The following is an 18,596-nucleotide window of genomic DNA, read 5'->3' as shown; positions in this document are numbered from 1 at the left end:
ATGGAAATTAAAGAGGCAGCTTTAGGACCTCTGCACTGACCCCCAATGGAAATCATTTAATAGCATACAAATGGCAGAGTTGTCATAAAGATCAAATGAGATAATGATATGTGGGAACACTTTGTAAACCCCAGAGCTGTTTTATAAATGTGCCATTGTTATTATTATTGTTATCACTATTTATTTGCATTATCTGGGGAAACCATTTTCCTCCCCCCTCCCCATGATTAAGGTGGGTACCTGTTTACAAGGTGCCCCAGGAGGACTGGATTTAAGGCAGGAAGAGAGAAGGAGGGAGATGCAAATATTTATCACATATTCTGCCCAGTCCTTAGTCCCTGCAACAGCTCTTCGAAGTAAGAATTATTTTCTCTGTTTTATAGATGAGAAACTGGGCTTGATAACATACCCAAAGTCCTATAACTAAGAGAGGTGGAGTTCAGATTCAAATCCAGGTCTGTCTGAATCCAAACATCCAAAGCCCTTTTTCTCTCTTGCCACGCTTGCTGAAAGCTGCCCAAACCATCCTCACCCTTTCCTCCTTCTCTGTACTGATCTGGCAGGACGAAAATCTCTTTATCACCTTTCTCAGGATTTTTTTCCTAGTCTGAGACTACTGATGAACTGAAATGGAGTCCAAGTAAAAATATCTTTGGGAAGACTGGGAGCCTTCCCAGCCTTAATCTGTGAATTTGAATCTGGGCACCAGAAACCAGGGGCAGCTATGCTTGGGTCGCCTTGTCACTTGGGTTGCCACATCTACGGTGGCCCTGTGTGGGCTAGAGGAGAGTGCATTTCAAAAGGGCCACAAGACCAGGGCTCTGGTTCAGGCAACGCCTCTACCTGTTTTTAGGTAAACCATCTAATCTCGCTGTAAGATGGAACTGTTAATACCTGTCCTGCTACCCAACAGGGGCTAAGATCAAGGAAGATAATATGCTTCGACTTGATACGATGGGATGAGGTAATAAACGGGAAGACAGTTTGAAAACTTTTGCAAAGCACTCCCCCCCACCCCAGCGTTAATGTAAGCTGGTATTTGTTTTTATTGCTATCACTCCCTCTCAGCAGTCCTCTTCCAGGGAAAGCCCTATAGTAGGAGCTCCTAATAATGACTGAGGTTTGAGAACAGCCAGAAGGCAAGCAACATGAAGCCGTTTAAAGCAAACCAGAGGAAGTCCAGTCTCTGACTATTTATTTTATGAAGTTAGAGGCTGGATATGTTAAGCAAATGTTTTCTTAATTGTGGCAGTATGAGAAAACAATGGGGCAAGGGCTGCCGGGGACCGGGGAGTATCAGGCCTCCAACCCCCTGCCCCCACCATCAAATCACCAGAGAATGACAGGAAAAAATTAAAGACAGGCCTTTTCTTTTCGTGGTCACATGTCTACGCCGCTGCTGTAATAAAAACCTGCACCAATTAGAAATGTTTCACCTCCTCCTCTCTGCCCCTCCCCGGGCACATTTCAGAGCAGCCCGGGTTGTGGCCTCCTGGAGTTTGCCAAACACAGCAAACTCGGGTGTGTGAGCGGCCGGAGGGGACTCTCTCCACTCAGATCTCTCTCCCTTCCTCCTCTGCTCCCTCCCTTCCACACTGTTTTCATTTACTAGGACTTCCTCCTCCGGGCGAGGGAGGGGGAGGAAAGAGGCTGCCGAGCGCCTGGGGTGTGTGTGTGTGAAAGTGGAGTGGTGGAGTGGAAAACGCTGTAATGGGAGGACACCGAGCCGCGTCGGAGTGCTTTGGACTGCAGCGGCTGTTCTGATCGCAGTGGCACTTGAGCACACACCTCTCCAAGCCAGTGCGACCTGTACCTTCAGGTACGTGTGGCCGCCGGCCTGTCTGGGCAGCGCGGCTTGGGTGTGTGTGGGTAAGAAGAGGGTGAGGCAGTGCCCCAGGTCGGCGCCCCGTGGAGCGTGGAGACCCGCGAGGCAGGAGGCCCAGGCGTGCGCCGCGGTCCGCCGGGCGAGCGGGTGTGAACGCCCACCCCGGCGCCCGAGGGGTCGTACGCCCTCCCAGGGGCTGCTGTGCGTGAGGCGGGGACGGGCGCGGGTCTGCAGCCGAGGGCAGCGTCGGCGCTGCAGGTCTGGCTCGCACGCGCTCGCACCTGGCTGGCGGTGTGAGGCAGTTAAGGGGCAGCCGGTCCAGTGGGTACCGAGCGTGGTTCGACCATGGACGTCGGTGTCGCGCGGGCTGTGTCCACTGTGTGCGTGTGGGGAACGTGCCTGAGCCACAGCCGCAGGCACCTGGAAGCGCACGAAAGGTTCGCTTGTGTCTGTGCGTGCGCACTGAAGGTGTGTTTCCACTGGCTGGGCCTTGGGGATAGACGTGTGTGAGATGCAGGGTACACAGCGTGCGCCGGCCCCACGCGCAGGACCAGGCCCTCAGCGGACGTTCGCAGCCGGAGCGCGGCCGCACCCGCCGGGTAGGTTCGAGCGGCCGCCCGGCGCGCGGCGGGCGGGGGAGGGGAAACGGGCCTCTCCCCGGCGCGCGAGACCCCGCCCCCGCCGCCCGGCCGGCTCACCTGGGCTCGGCCCCCACCTGCGTGGTGGGAGGGGCGTGTCCGAGGGCGTGTCCTGGCGGGTCTGGCGGAGCCCGGCGGAGCCCGGGTGGGGGCGGGCGGCGCCTCATTCCAGGGATTCCTCGCGCTCCCGCGCTCGCGTCCGCCGCGGAGCCGGCCCGGCACGCGCCGCCCGCGTGTGCGTGTGGGTGTGCGGAGGGGGCGACGGTGCGGGAGCGCGAGCGCGCCTGTGCGTCTGCGCGCCCCCGGGGTGCGCCCCGCGCGCCCGGCGGTCCCGCCCCGCCCCCGCCCCCGCCCCCGCCCCCAACCGGGCTCGGCCGGCCCGAGGCGGGCGCGCCGAGAGCCGCCCGGCGGTGAGTGCGGCAGGGCCGGGCCGGCGGGCGGGACCCTGGCCCGTTGAGGGCTGGCCTGCGGGGGAACCCCAGGGTGGGCTGACTTGGAGCGGGCCCGAGGGCGTCCTCCTGGAGGGAGAAGACGGCTTGTCCTCGCGGGACCACTTGAGGCTCCCGGTGAGACCCGAAGCGCCTGGGCTCCCGGAGCGGGAGGTCCAGCTCCTGGAAGGACCCCGAGTCGAAGGCGTCCTGGGAGTCCGAGGCGCGGGGCCGGAAGGGAGGCCCCGCGCCCTGCATCCCCTTGGTCCTGGCCAGCAGCAGAGGAGGGCTGTGGAGTGGGACTGCGGGAAGGGGCTGAGGAAGGGCAGCCAGGACCGGTCTCTTTCCTCCTCATATACTTCCTGCCCCCTCCCCAAAACAAAACGGCAGTCTCTTCCTGCCCCGAGTGCAGGCCCCGCCGAAAAGCAAGGTCTTTTCCTTTTTTGTTTCGCTTCAAGTCTTTAATTCATCGCTCTCAGACCTTTATATGTCTTAGGTTAGGATGACAGTACTTGCTGGGGCTGTTAACTTAGTCTTTATGCGCTTTACTGGCATGTGTTCATCTGTTTAAGCTAGATGATTTTAAAAAATCGGTTTCACTTTGATCACTGGTGCTTGTATGTTTGCTAGTTGTATTTCTTTCTCTGTGGTTAATAAGAACCAGCAGCCTAGGGGGCGGGGCGGAGGCGGCTCTTTCTAGTTTTTATCAGCAGCTGGTTGCCCCCTCTATGTGAAAGGTTCTATTCCTCGGTTTGTAGAGTTTGAATATCTTTTTCTAAACCCAAGCTACCCTGACGAAAATGAAGGCTCGCATTTGTTTCCTCTGAACATTCAAAGACAAAAACAGTAAATGTTAATTTTCCTATTGGTATTTGAAGGTCAGTTTTGCATACCATTTTAGCATACTTCAACTCGTTGCTCTAGTCTCTGAGGCCACAGTCTTGTAATGTTCATTGTTTTCTGCTTGCAGCTAATGAAGTCTGCGCAGGACTGAGGGGCGTAGCGGGGGTGGTTTAAAGAGAGCTTTGGGGTCAGCGCTTTAAGGCTGTACTGATGACGCCGTCTTGGAACAAGTTACTGATCGTCTGTAAATCTCAATGCTCTAATTTTAAGTAATAGGTTTAGAAATACTTTCCTAGGAAGTTTGTTGTCTTATACTGAAGACACAGGTTTTTTTCTTTTTTTCTTTTTGTTTTCTGTGCGTTTCCTGTTGCATCTGGCTGAAGAGTCAGCTCCCCTATGGTAGAAATGATGTAAACCCCTCACTTTGTTGTTTAACTTTGGCAAAATTTTAATCCCAAGCTGATTTCCCCTGCCACTGTTTTTTCACACTTCTGGGCAGCCTGCCTTTGCTTTCCATTTGGAAGGGAATGCAAACTAATTTTTATGTTGACCAAAACAGAATACAATTAAGAAGATAATTCTGCTATAAATAACCATGGACTACATTCCAAAACTGTGAATGGTGTAGTAAAAACAGCCCTGATGTATTTCTGGAGACTTGAGTTCAAGTCCTATCTCTCACCTACTAAGTTTGTGACCAGAAAAAGTTACTTTTACTTAACCCTTGTGCATGTTTTTCCTTTGTAAGAGAGTGATAGAATCTGTTCCAGTACATCACAGAGTTTCAGGAATTACAGGGAATAATGTGCTTTGAGTAGTTTGTGTTATGTTATTTACAGAAGTCTTTGATGATTTGAGAGAGTTTCGTAAGCACAGTCATTGCCGCTTCCCCCAACTGATTTAGAACTATGACTTTACCTTAAGATTTTAACACTTCTTACAGACACGATAATTATGAAACTAAAACTTTCACTCTCAAATGTTCTGTTTGATGTGAGTTCTGTAATGGGAAATTCCTTTTAACTCCTTATGGAGTCAGCATCGTTACCAACCTCTGGTGGTTGCCAAAACAAATCCAAAGGAAGATTTTATTTTGTGTCTCTTCCAGGTAACTCTCCTGGATAGTTCTGCTGTGCAACTTTTAGTTTGCCTTAATATAGTAATAAGTGAAATAAAAATTATTTTGCAACTTTGAATATGACTTAATAAAATAATGAGAGTTGTAAGTTCAGAAGGTAAAAGTTAAATACATTGGGAAAATTCTAATGTAACTAAAATTATGACACTGTATGGCGATTTTAACATATCAAGTTGTCTGTTTCTTGCCTGTGTTAGATAAGCTGTTGCAGTTAGGAGAACCTGGTGAAAGAGAAAAGGTTTTTGGTTTAAGACGTTGCTGCAAGATATGTTAACTGAGGCTCATTTGTGTTTCTTTTAGGGCGCCTATCTAAAGTTAATGAAGTCTGTATATGGGAGTTTAATAGAAGAGAAAAGCAAATGCTGCTCATCAGTCTCTAGCCGTTTAGGATCTGTCTGCATTAAAAAAAAAAACCTAACAACTTAGAAATTGGACTGCCAAATCTTCATGGTATAAACTGCCAAGGTAGGAAAGGAAAGAGTGTATGTGGGAGGTGCTGAAACCAGAAAAATTCTTTCTGCTTTGGATACAATATGATAGCTCTTTTGCAAAGGAGGAAAACCTTGTAGAATATACTTGCTGTGTCTCATGCCTCAGGTATGATAACCAGATATAGTCTATCCTCACTATTTGTGGATTCCATATTTGCGAATTTGTCTACTCACTAAAATTTGTTTGTACAGTAGTCCCCCCTTATCCGCAGTTGCACTTTCTGTGGTTTGTTACCTGTGGTCAACCGTGGTCCGAAAATATTACATGGAAAGTTCCACAAAATAATTCATAAGTTTTAGATTGTGCACCATCTGAGTAGTGTGATGAAATCTCTCGCCCTCCCGCTTTGTCCCACCCAGGACCTGAATCATCCCTTTGTCCAGCGTATCCATGCTGTATATGCCAGGGGCCCGTTAGTCACTTAGTAGCCATGTCTTTGTTATCATATTGACAGTTGCGGTATTGCAGTGCTTGCGTTCAAGCAACCCTTACTTTACTTAATAATGGTCCCAAAGTGCAAGAGTAGTGATGCTGGCCATTCGGATACACCAAAGAGAAGCTGTAAAGTGCTTCCTTTAAGTGAAAAGGTGAAAGTTCTAGACTTAAGGAAAAAAAGCATATGCTGAGGTTGCTAAGATCTACAGTAACTTTTATTACATTATATTGTTATAGCTGTTCTATTTAATTATTATTGCTGTTAATCTCTTAGTGTGCCTAATTTCTAAATTAAACTTTATCATAGGTATGTATGTATAGGAAAAAACACAGTATGTATAGGGTTCAGTACTATCTGTGGTTTCAGGCATCCACTGGGGGTCTTGGAACTTATCCTCTATGGGTAAGGGGGGGACTACTGTACTGTGAATAATGAGAATTGACTATTTACTGATGCAGATAACTAGCGTGTCATTGGTTAGAAGACTTTGTCTAGACTGTTAATGGGCTGAGAGTTGAGATTTTGGAACAGTGGAGAGTTAGACCTGGGTTATTATGGGAAGTTGGCCAACTTGGACTGTGATGCCAATTCATGTCTCTCATTCTTGGGGGTAATAGTTCCCTGAGAGGATATGGCACTCAGTACTTGTGATAGAAAATTCTAAGTATCCAAATAAAATAAGTGGCAAGAACGAGCATATCCAGAGTAAACTAAAAATGCCAAAGAGTTTCTCTTAGTTCACATGCAGTGCTGTAGAAGGCTGAGGTCTCAGAATGAAGAGACAGATTCACAATAGCCTAAATATGAGAGAGAAAATGATGGTTCATTTTTATTGGACAACAGTGTTGAAAAATGGTGGGAATTGGTAGTCTGCTCAAAACGTCCAGACTTGAATTTTATTTTTCCTCTTTGGATTCAGTGGTGTCAGCGTGGGCCCACAGTTACTTTCCAGGAGGCACTTTAGGGAGAGGGGTCACGTTCAGCCAGCAGTAAGAATTTTATGCCAGCATTGGGTAGCCTCACATAAAGGTCATGAAATATGCTGTAACCTAAGTTTGGTTCTGTGGCTTTAACCCTATATGGATGGCCCTCGGCTGACATATGGTCAGCTTTCATACAATCTTGCGTTTGCACAGTTTACACTGATACCAAACTGCATTGTAGTAACTGAGGATTTTAGTTATGGCATGGTGGAACTGTTTGCCAGCTCCTTTGCCAGGGTCATCGAGATGACTAAATGTCACATCCCTACCCCTCACCCCTACCCCCACTCCCTCTGGGGCTGAGGAGATCTACACAGTCAAGTCTGGGGCGCCTTTTAGCATCAGAAAATCTAAAATGGTTGAGCTGAACATTCACTCAGGGGTTTCCATCCAGAGTGATACCCCTTATTCCGCCTAAGCTAACTGGGCCCTCCATCTCTGCTGAGGGGATGGGAGGAGGAGACCAGAAGTAGGTAGAGCCGAGTTGATGGCAGGCACCTGAGGTTACCTTGTTTCTGATACCTCATGTGCCCTGCTTTGGAAGATAAGAGATTGATGGCTGCCCAACCTACAGACCTGCCTCTTGCAGAGGTTTTATGGGAGAGGCGTTAACCCTTATGGGAAGGATGCATCCCTGCACAACTTATCAACTTCTTTAGTATTGTAGGACAAAGGGAGGACTGCCAGCAGAGCTTGCTCTCATCCTGGGGCTTATACTTGAGGTTGGCAACACCCGAAAGAAGCCTAACTAGGGATTTTACACATACATGTTTTTAATTCTCTGGAAGTAATCATAGAGCATGTAGGTATATTTTTCAAATTTCAGACCTTTGGCCTTCCAGTGAATTTTCAGGAATGATTATGTGTAGAAGTAAGGAATTGGATGTAGGTGAAAGCTGGTCAAGTCCTTCTGATGTTACAACTGGTAGGGTGCTTCAAATTATGGCAGTTTGGGCCAATAACTCATTCCCTGGGAAATGCCTAGACAAGGAAAGCTGGCCAGGCAAAGGATCCATCTGTTTATGCTCTTTCTTTGGTAGTATGACTATTGAAAGAGTATTTTGAATAAGGGCTGTCTTCTGTTTAGGAATGTGGCATGCAATTTAAGGTGAAAAATACAGACTAGATGAAAATTAGAAAATATTCACTGAACCTTAACAGTTATTCATTGCAGGTTAACAACAAGTTTTCTTGAGCATGACTACCATCCTTTCTAATTCTGAACCTGTTCTTGGAGCCTGAAGTCCTTAGGGCTTATGTTTAATTCCTGTGTAGCTGCAGCCCCAGTCTGCTCCCAGCATTGTCTACCCCACTCGCAGCATCAACTGACTTGTGAGCATCTTCTTACCTGCCTTGGTGGGTATTCATGTGATTCCATGCCTGTCTCTATTCAAGGAAAGTAAAATACGGCAGATTTTCATGTTCCCTAGAGAAGAGGGCTTGTTTCCCTTTGCTTACTTTAGAAACCATCAAGTTGTTGCCTGATGTGTATCTCAGAGTGTAGGAGAAAGAGCACACACTAGAAGTCTTGCTTTGTTTGCTGATGGAAGATTCTTTTTTTTTTCTGATACCTTAAGCTAAATAAATAACTGTGCTTTTCTCCAAAAGGACTCTATGAAAATCAGCTTAAGAATAGTAAAAATAGCATTGGATGGTGAGGCAGGAGACTTGGATTCTAGTCTTAGCTTCTTCAGGAAGTTGCTTATATTCTTGGCACCTTGGTTTTTCATCTGTAGAATACTAATCCTATTTGGTCAACTCACAGTGAAAATCCAGTAAGTTAATTTATGTGAATGTGTTTTGAAAAACTTTGTGCTGTACAGCCATAAGATGGTGGTGGCGGTGGAATAATAACATATATTTCTCACTGAGTTTATGAGATATTTTCAGTCACATCATTTAATCCACGTGCCAAGCTTGTGACCATATGAAGTAGGCAATGTTATTACTATTTTCTTTAAATGAAGAAACTTGGGCCTGGAGAGGTTGTGTGACTGGCCTCCACAATTAGTGTTAGGCATTTAGCGCAAAACCTAGAACATCACAGGCTTTCAGTGATTAATTGTTGATTGAATGAGTGAAAGTAGTAAAGTAGGGCTCAAACTTAGGCTTTCTGAGGCTCAAGTCCTGGCTCTACTGATTTAACGGATGGTAAAGTGTGAGAAGAAAAAAGGATTACACAAATGAGAGATGTTTCTAGCAAGAAAAACAGAGGGATGGTCTGAGAATTCGATGTTAACAGAAGAATGAGTTGTAAGAAGTTAGTGGGAGGGGCCGGCCCTGCGGCTTAGCGGTTAAGTGCGCGTGCTCCGCTGCTGGTGGCCCAGGTTCGGATCCCGGGCGCACACCGATGCACCACTTCTCTGGCCATGCTGAGACCGCGTCCCACATACTGCAACTAGAAGGACGCGCAACTATGACGTACAGCTATCTCCTGGGGCGGCTTTGGGGGAATGAATGAATGAATAAATAAATAAATAAATAAAATAAATAAATAAAAAAAGTTAGTGGGGCATCAGTTGGGCACACTATGGGGAAGAAACACCTAGGAGGACATTAATTCATGTCTGCCTCATGTGCCTGAAGCTGTGTGTGCATATGGCCACCAGATCCTGGTGACAGTTTGGTCTGAGTTTTCATTTCAGTTATCCTCACTGAGATGGACAGCTAGCCACATGGACCACCATGTGATCCATGTTCAGTGTAAGTTGCTCCAGGGCAGCGAGTTTACCTTTTCTTTTCTGTAACATCCATATATAGTGTTTAATAGAAATAGTAGATACCAATTGAAAGCCTCTCAATTCTTGATGGCCCAAGGGGCCATACACCCCATGCCATGGTGTGGTAGTTCATACTAGGCTTGTCCTACAGTTGTACTTTATTAGCTGAGGCCGAGTTGGATTAGCCCAGGAAGTGGTCCTGATGGGGAGGTAGAGTGATGGAACAGGGCCAAGAAGAATTCGGGTTACTGAATAGTGTGCATCGGGATGTTGGGGATGCCGTCAGGTATGCCAGGATAGTATGTAGAAGTAATGGCTTCTTGTTTCTGGCTTTTGGCCAAGTAACAGCGTGGCAGGAACATCAGGAAGTTTGAACGTGCTTCTCCCCACCCCTCCCCGTGTCCACCTCTAGCCAAGATAGTTGCTCCGTGTTCATATTCTTTCCTAATCATACTGTACTTAGCCATTGTTACTGGAAGAGCCATGTGGTGAGGCAAGCCTGGTGCTGTAGCTGTCCCTTTGGAAATCTCCTTGGAACACTTCCATAACATATCTTGAAATTCCGTTCCCTTGCCTGGAAAAAATATAATATACCCCATAATTTTATTCCCAGGATAGGTGCTCTTGTCTTGTGGATCAAAAAGGGACAGTTCTTTGTGTAATGCCAAAATGATGGCTTTCAGATTTATGGCTGAGCTTCTCATTAGCACTGAGAGCCCCTAAATTTTAGTAGCTTTAGAATTGATACCTGTTATTTCCTGATTCTCAACCTTAAGTTATTTGGAAAAGCTTATTACTGGGGATAAGGGAGTCTGAGGAAAGGAATGTGGGCTGACAAAGAAAATACTGACCATTGCTGGAAAACAAAACAAAACAAAATATACGTTCTGTTCGTGATGAGTAATGTTCGTATACAACAACCACACAAAAGAAGCTGAATGGGTGGACCAGAAATGGGTTGCAATACAGTAGAACACACTTACTAGTACACTTTATGTCTTTTTCCAGAAGCACATTTCTCTCACTTTAATGGCGTTATGTTCCAGGTGTCAGCATTTCAAGTGATTGTATTTTTGGTTATCACCATATTATAATGAAAAAACTATCACAGAAATGAGAACACATTATTTGGATGTACTTAGATTTATTTTTGGATGCTGCATAATCTTTTGCAAAAGGTAGTAGATGGTTTATGCTTCATAAAGGATGTAAGATAACCTAGACTTGTCACTCCCCTGCTTAAGACCATTCAAACCATTCAAGGGCTTTTCATGAACTTAGAATAAAATCTCAGCTTTATCATGCCCTGCAGGGTGTGCATGGTCTGGCCCTTGACCAGTTCGCCTCCTCAGCTCTCCCTCTTGCTCCCTGCAGTGTGGTCACAGCAGTCCTGCACATCCACAGGTCCAGCTTTGGTTTGTCCTCGGTTTTTTGCAAATGCTGTTTGTTTGCCCTTGCCCCGCCCCTTCACAAGGCTAATTCCTCTCATCCTTTACATCTCAGCTTCCATTCTTCTCAGAGAAATCTTCCTAGATTACTCCATCTAAAGTAGTGGCCAGTGCCATGTCTTTTTTTCGATACATTTACTGTCATTTGCAGTTTATTTAATATGTTTGCATATATTTTGACAAATAATTATTTTAATGTTTAAGTCCATTCATTTCTCATAACACCCTATGAGGGAGGTAATTGCCCCCCCCCCCAAGCCCCAGTAGATAGTTGTATGTCATAGATGCACATCCTTCTAGTTGCTGTACGTGGGACGCGGCCTCAGGATGGCCGGAGAAGCGATGCGTCGGTGTGCGCCCGGGATCCGAACCCGGGCTGCCAGCAGCGGAGCGCGCGCACTTAACCGCTAAGCCACAGGGCCGGCCCGGAAGTAATATTAATAGCCCCATTTTACAGATGAGGAAACAGACACACAGAGGTAAAGTCACTTTCCATGGTCACACAGATAGGACGTAGCTGAGCCCATTTCAAACTCAGGTTGGCGTCCAAAGACCACCCTCTTAACCATTATGCTAATTTGCCTCTCAATGTAGTGTGGCCCTCCATCAAATACTGCAACCATAGTTGTTTCCCCCATGTTACTAATATTTTTATTGGGTTTGTTGGTCTGTGAGTATTGTACAAGATGTAAAATTCAGACGTCTTTTTTTTTTTTTTTTTTTTTTTTACTGTTCCACCTTTATTTGTTTAGGTCTTTTGTGTCTAGATAGTGCCTGGTCCCTCATCCTCATCTTTCACCTGTATTATTGTACCAGCCCTTACTGTCCTTATCTCACATCTGGTTCCTGTGGAAGCCTCCTAACTGATGTGCTCCCAGTGACTGCTTACTTCACCCCCTCAAGTCAAACCCCCCTCCCCAGAACTGCTAAACAGAAATACCCATGTCGGGTCACCAGCCTGCTCACGGACTCATGACGACTGCTGGTTGCGTGCTGCATGAAGTGTAAACCTGTCTAGGGGCCTTCAGCTCTTTCCTAAATCCACTCCCATCATGCTCACCCAAACTTGATTTCTGCTGCTTCCTAACAAGGATTCTCTGTCTGACCAGGCTGGTCTCAGTGTCCCTGTCCCAGGTTGTCATTCCTGCCTCTGTGCCTTTCCTCAGGCTATTGATCCAGCATGACTGTACATGTAAAGATAAGACAGGGTCCTTGCACTCAGGAAATATTCAGACAGTGGGATCCCGGTGAGTAAGAGAGGTCCAGGAGGAAAGTGACAGCTTGGGAGAGAGATACTGGGGAAGGAAACTTTTTTTTTTTTTAATTTTTTATTGATGTCATAATAGTTTATAACAGTGTGAGATTCCAGTTGTACATTATTATTTGTCAGTCACCGTATAGATGAGCCCCTTCACCCCTTGTGCCCACCCCCAACTCCCTTCCCCCTGGTAACCACCAAACTGTCCTCTCTGTCTGTGTTGGTTTATATTCCACACGTGAGAGAGATCATACAGTGTTTGTCTTTCTCTGTCTGACTTATTTCCCTTAACAATACTCTCCAGGTCCATCCATGTCATTGCAAATGGGACGATTTTGTCCTTTTTTATGGCTGAGTAGTATTCCATTGTATATATATACCACATCTTTTTTATCCAGTCATCTGTTGATGGACACTTGGGTTGCTTCCATGTCTTGGGTATAGTGAATAATGCTGCAATGAACATAGGAGTGCATAAGCCTCTTTGGATCATTGGTTTCAAGTTCTTTGGATAAATACCTGGAAGTGGGATAGCTGGATCATAAGGTTGGGGAGGGAAACTTTTGAAGTGACTTTTTGAAGCATGCGCACATGTGCACACTCACACAAATACACACGAATATACGGACACATACACACACAAACTAAACAAGAAATAGATATCCACAAGGTAAACACCAGCTGACGCTAATCTCTCTTTTATCACAAAATACACATTTTAGTTTTACATTACATTTTGACTTTTATTATGGTCTTTTAAATTTGTCTGTTGTTATCCTATTCCATATACTTTAGGTTGACAAACAAGATCGTAACTCCTGGAAAGCAGAGATCCTATCTTCTATTTTTCTTCAACCTCTCCCGAGTACTTCACTGAACTTGGAATAATTGTGTAATAAAAATTGGTTGGTTTCATTAATAAGAGTGCAGCAGATGGCAGGTGCCTTGTAGATGAACCTTCAACACCTAATCTGTTATCTACCTACTTTGAACATAAGTTGCTTGGGAGTTTCGATTTCATAGTGTCTGAATAAACTTAAATATCTAACCTGTGGTGCTAGAATTCTGGGTCTACTTCTTTGTGTCATTTGACATATTTATGCTTTGATATTTTGCTTCTGTGCATAACACTTCTGGGCATATTTCTCATAACTTAAGGCATAATGTTAATATGTATTTATTTGGGTTTAGAATTTTGAAAGCATTGTCCTTCAACTTAATGGGGAAATTAATTTAAGGAATTGTGAGTCTAAATACTGCATTATATATAGAGTAGAATGCTTGTCAGCATTTACTTAATCAAAATAAAAGACTTTAAACCTGTACCTTTGCCTGAATAGGAAACTGTCTTGGGTGAAGGGAATAAAGTTGAATTCTTGGGAGTTCAGCAACCCTTTTCCTATCAGTCTGCTCCAAACCTTTGTTTTCTCCACCTCTGAACAAGTTTACAAATCCTCACTCGCAGAAGATGCTCTTTTCTGTCTTAGAAAGATTAGGACTGTGAATGTCATTAATTTTTCTTTCCTATTCTTCTGATTTTACTTATCTTCCCTTTTCTCTGAAAAAGAAATGTACTCTGGTTTATGACATCACTGGCCTCTCACTCAGAGTCTTCATTGACTCTCCTCTGACATCTTGAGACCTTCCAAGCTCTGTCAGTTCTGTCTCTGCGGATTTTCTCTTATCCCTACTGCTCCCATGATAATGCCCCTCATTACCTTTGCATGCCCCACAGCTATGTCTTTCAAATTGTCCACCCTGCCTTTGCCTTCCCATTCTGTAGAATGGCTCTATTCCATTCTACACAGTGCTAACAGGATAATTTGTGTAGAACACATAGATGACCAAGTTATTTCTCTGTCCAGAGATTTCAGTGGCTCCTTAATGCCTACGAAAGCAAGCCCAAATCCCGTCAAAGCCCTCAGTCCTTTGGCGATGTGGCCCCAATCAAAATTTCCCTCCCTGTCTCTTACATCCTATCCCCATTCTAGTTTTGTCTTCTAACTGATCTTGGCAGCTTGTTCTTGAATGGATTCTGCTTTATGTTCTTCTCTTCTGGAGTGCTTTCATGTTCGTTCTTTGGAGGCTCAGCTTAAGGTCTGTTTTCTCCACAAAGCCTTTCAGAATTCATCTGTATTTCTATAGGATTTTGTTTATAGCTCTGTTTTTGACACTTAGCACATTTCATTAATCCATTATTTCCGTAAGTGACCCTTAAGAGATCTTTCAGGTTAAAAGAACGGCCAGTGATGTTGGAGAGATTTCGAGTATATAGAGCTGCGGTCCCCCTGCCTTTGCCCCCTGCGAAAGGCACAGCAGCGTATTGGCAGCGCAGGAAGGAAAATACGCTGCTTAACTTGGTTCACTCCGGTGTTTTCCAAACTTATTTACCGTGGAGAAAATGTTTCTTCTTACGAAATATGAACACCCAGTGCAAAACACTTTAGAAAAACACTGCCTGAAACCAGATTTCTAGTAGGTGTGTCTACTGTGCAGATTGAAAGCTCTTTGGAGGCAACTACTGGGCTCTGTTTGTTTATCCTGCCCTCGCACCTCATAGATGGTTGCTGTTTATTGAATGAAATCACATTGCGAGATCAAGAACTGATATTTCCTTGGAGGCCTGAAGTATGAATATTATAAAGAAAAGCTGGTCTGCCCTGTCTTGTAACTGGCACATGCATAGTAGGTACTCAGGAAATGTTGAAGAATGCTGAATAAATGTTGAGTGTCTTTAAAGGGGTGCAGTTAAGAAGGTATTTTTCTCAGTTGTTGAACTAATAGGATGTGTCTGTTTTCCCAGTAATTGTGTGTGCATGCGTGCATGCGTGCATGCATGTGTAGGTATGTGTTTAGATAATCCAGAAAAGGGAAACTGGGCAAAAGCCTGGTTTTCTAGGTTTTCCACCATCTTTAAATCTTTTGCAGTTTTTGCTTTTATAGGTGGGTTGTAATTTAGGAAACAGAATTAAAAATAAACATCCAGGCTTATTAAAAAACATGGCACTAGATAAATTGGTGATAGGTGGTGGTGATAGTAAGTACACTACAAAACGTGACGTTTTAAAATAAAGATTTCTGGGCCTGCCCCGTGGCTTAGTGGTTAAGTGCGTGCGCTCCGCTGCTGGCGGCCTGGGTTCGGATCCCGGGTGTGCACCGACGCACTGCTTCTCCGGCCATGCTGAGGCCATGCCCCACATACAGCAACTAGAAGGATGTGCAACTATGACATACGACTTTCTACTGGGGCTTTGGGGAAAAAAAAAAGGAGGAGGATTGGCAATAGATGTTAGCTCAGAGCCTGTCTTCCTCAGCGAAAAGAGGAGGATTAGCACCATGTTGGCTCAGGGCTGATCTTCCTCACAAAAAATAAATAAATAAATAAATAAAGATTCCTATTGAACTTAAATTACCATTTAACTCACCAGTGGAATTCACACACTTTTCATGAGAATATTGAATGTTTTAAGGTATGCAGTTCTGCAGCCACTCTCAGCTAAGGAGGTGAAAGAACAGAATGGTTCAATCTTTTTTTTTTTTTTTGAGGAAGATTGGTCCTGTGCTAACAACTGTTGCCAATCTTCCTCTTTTTCTTTTTTGTCCTTCCCCAAAGCCCCAACATAGTTGTGTATCATAGTTGTAGAGTTGTAGCTCTTCCATATGGGACACTGCCACAGCATGGCATGATGAGCAGTGAGTAGGTCTGCACCCAGAATCCAAACCGGTGTACCCCAGGCTGACGAAGCAGAATGCACGAACCCAACTACCACGCCACCGGCCCGGCCCTCAGAATGGTTCAATCTTAGTAATCTTTGTTAAAACTAATAAACCAACCACCACCACTACTACAAAAATCTCAGACTGGTAGTAATGCTCTGTTAATAGAGTAGCCTTTATTCTGAAAACTATTTTTTTTTTTTTTTGGTGAAGAAGATTAGCCCTGTGCTAACATCTGTTGCCGATCCTCCTCTTTTTGCTGAGGAAGATTGGCCCCGGGCTAACATCTGTGCCCATCTTCCTTTACTTTATATGGGACACCTGCCACAGCGTGGCTTGATAAGTGGTGCGTAGGTCCACACCCGGGATCCGAACCTTCGAGCTCAGGGCCACTGAAGCGGAGCGTGCAAACTTAACTACTACGCCATCGGGCCGGCCTCCTGGAAACTTTTTTACAGGGTATGTCTGTACAAGCATGTTACTATTTACTATGCGTGCACATAAACATTTATAAGCACAAATAACGTGGCGTGAATATTCACAATATCCCTTCTTTTAGTTCTGACATGAGCTACTTCCTGGAATCAGCAAGGTTTAGGTTAGTAGACAGAGTGGAATTTAACCCTTTTCTCTATCTGTTCCTGAACCATTGGATTTCTTCACACGGTGGAAGTTTCATCCTCAGAATTGTGGTTTGCAGTTAGTGGAGGAATCATTCTAATTGTTAACTACCAGAATTCTAAGAGACTTTCAGATTCTGTTTAAATTTTTTTTCCTAGTTTTTTTTTTTTTTTCCTTTTAGGCTCCAACTAGGAATGGAGACGCCACTGGATGTGTTGTCAAGGGCAGCATCTCTGGTGCATGCTGACGATGAAAAACGTAAGTCAGGAGTCTGTGTTAAGTGCTTTTTACCTATGCCCCCTTGTCTGCTGCGCTATAATAAATCACATGCTTCTTTACATGGTTGTGTGGCTATATGTTGTTAATTTTGGTTGTTTTCTTCAGAGATAAGAGCTTGGTATCCTCATTTTTATTTTCAAGTGACAGACCATATAAGTCTTTTAAATGTTGTCTTTGGATGCTAAGGCTTGAGCCGTTAACTCCAGGAGGTCCTTTCCTTTGCAGCTTACCCTAGTGGGGTCTGGAATAGAATTACTCCTTACTGTCTCTAGAAGTTTAGATAAGTATGTGTTGGCTGATGGACTAATTAACCAGAAGAGAACTAGAGATGGAAAAAAATCATGCCAAGATCATTCATGTCGTTGGAAGTGTGCAATATGTATCATAATGGGAAACAGTTGTGCAAATTCTGTTTGCATAGCTGAGAGCAAATATGTGGGGAAAACATTCGCTAATGCAGTGGGGGAGGGGCGAAAGACTGAACATTGACGTTGGAAGATTATTCCACAATGCGTGAAAGTGATTTTCCTGCTCATCTTGAGGTATATTTATTTTTAAATGTTCTTGTTCAAAGTTAAAATTGCTTGCTGAACAATATTTGCAAGAATGACTGTTTTATGTGGGAACAAAGTTGTGGTCTTTTTCTAAGCACTAAAATACAAATAACAAAAATATATATAAGGTTCAGCTTTTATGCATTATAAGTTCTTGAAGATGAGCTACTTTCCAGTTTAGTTCTTAATAATTGGCAGCTGGAAGTGCATGTCCTTAAAACATAAGGTCTGCCTTTTACTAGCTGTTAAGACTTTTATTTTTCTATACCTCCGTTTCCCCACTAGTCACGTGAAATAACAATACCTACTTACAAAGTATTTGTGAGGATTAACTGGGCAATTGTGTATACAGTGCTTACCTTAGCTCTCAGTTCCCGGTGGGACTTGCCCTGTTCTCTCTGGGCACTTGTGGGCCCTCTGATAGGATTTACTCTGATCTTCTATGTTATCAACCTGTCTGCATCTCCTTCCCGCCCCCCTCCCCCTCGAGAGATTATCTTTAGAATAGTGATTGGGTGAGATAACCTTTTTTTTTTTTTTTGTGAGGAAGATCAGCCCTGAGCTAACATCTATTGCCAGTCCTCCTCCTTTTTTTCCCCTTTTTCTCCCCAAAGCCCCAGTAGATAGTTGTATGTCATAGTTGCACGTCCTTCTAGTTGCTGTATGTGGGATGCGGCCACAGCATGGCCAGACAAGCGGTGCGTCAGTGCGTGCCCGGGATCCGAACCCCGGGCCACCAGTAGCAGAGCACACGCACTTAACCGCTCAGCCACGGGGCTGGCCCCTGAGATAACCATTAAGGTTTTTTTTTTTTTGGTCAACCTCTTATGTAATTTACATTTATTTAACTTTTGATTGTTGGGAGGCTATCACTACTCAATGGTAAGGTGTAATTATCCCTTCCTAAGGAAATTGAAGCTCAGGGATGTTGAGTGTCATTCCCAAGGACATTGAGCCAGGGAGAGGCAGCTCAGGTTGTCTGCTTTTATGTAAACAACAGAAAACTTCTTTATGCCTCTAAGATTGCAATAAATGTTACTGACTTGAATAGCTACTCACAAACTTCGTTAAACATTAATATTGTTAATTTAGAAGTTTTTATAGAAGACAGAATTTTGAGTTTTATAATGCCCACATTTGGTTAGGATCAGTAAAACAAAATACTGTTTATACAAATGAAAAACAGAAGTAATGACCTCAGGGTGGTCTTTTGTGT

The 18,596-nt window shown here is 44.6% G+C and overlaps 1 protein-coding gene across 9 annotated transcripts in view; it reads left to right on the top strand.

Annotated features, from left to right (window-relative positions):
• Nucleotides 1–1,536: 1,536 nt before the first annotated feature.
• Nucleotides 1,537–18,596, top strand: part of VGLL4 (vestigial like family member 4) — a 163,496-nt gene continuing 146,436 nt past the window's right edge. Inside the window, exons 1-3 of one of the 9 annotated variants that reach the window (XM_058565127.1) lie at nucleotides 2,887–3,029; nucleotides 16,140–16,385; nucleotides 16,729–16,805. In XM_058565127.1, the coding sequence (XP_058421110.1) occupies nucleotides 16,742–16,805 (64 nt within the window). In that variant the 5' untranslated portion in view covers nucleotides 2,887–3,029; nucleotides 16,140–16,385; nucleotides 16,729–16,741. The other 8 variants (XM_058565144.1, XM_058565153.1, XM_058565162.1 and 5 more) reach the window with 8 other exon arrangements.

Source organism: Diceros bicornis, chromosome 2 (genome assembly GCF_020826845.1).
Source record: "Diceros bicornis minor isolate mBicDic1 chromosome 2, mDicBic1.mat.cur, whole genome shotgun sequence".
Lineage (NCBI taxonomy): Eukaryota > Metazoa > Chordata > Mammalia > Perissodactyla > Rhinocerotidae > Diceros > Diceros bicornis.
Note: the sequence above shows the minus strand (reverse complement) of the source record. Positions and strands in the feature narration are given on the sequence as shown.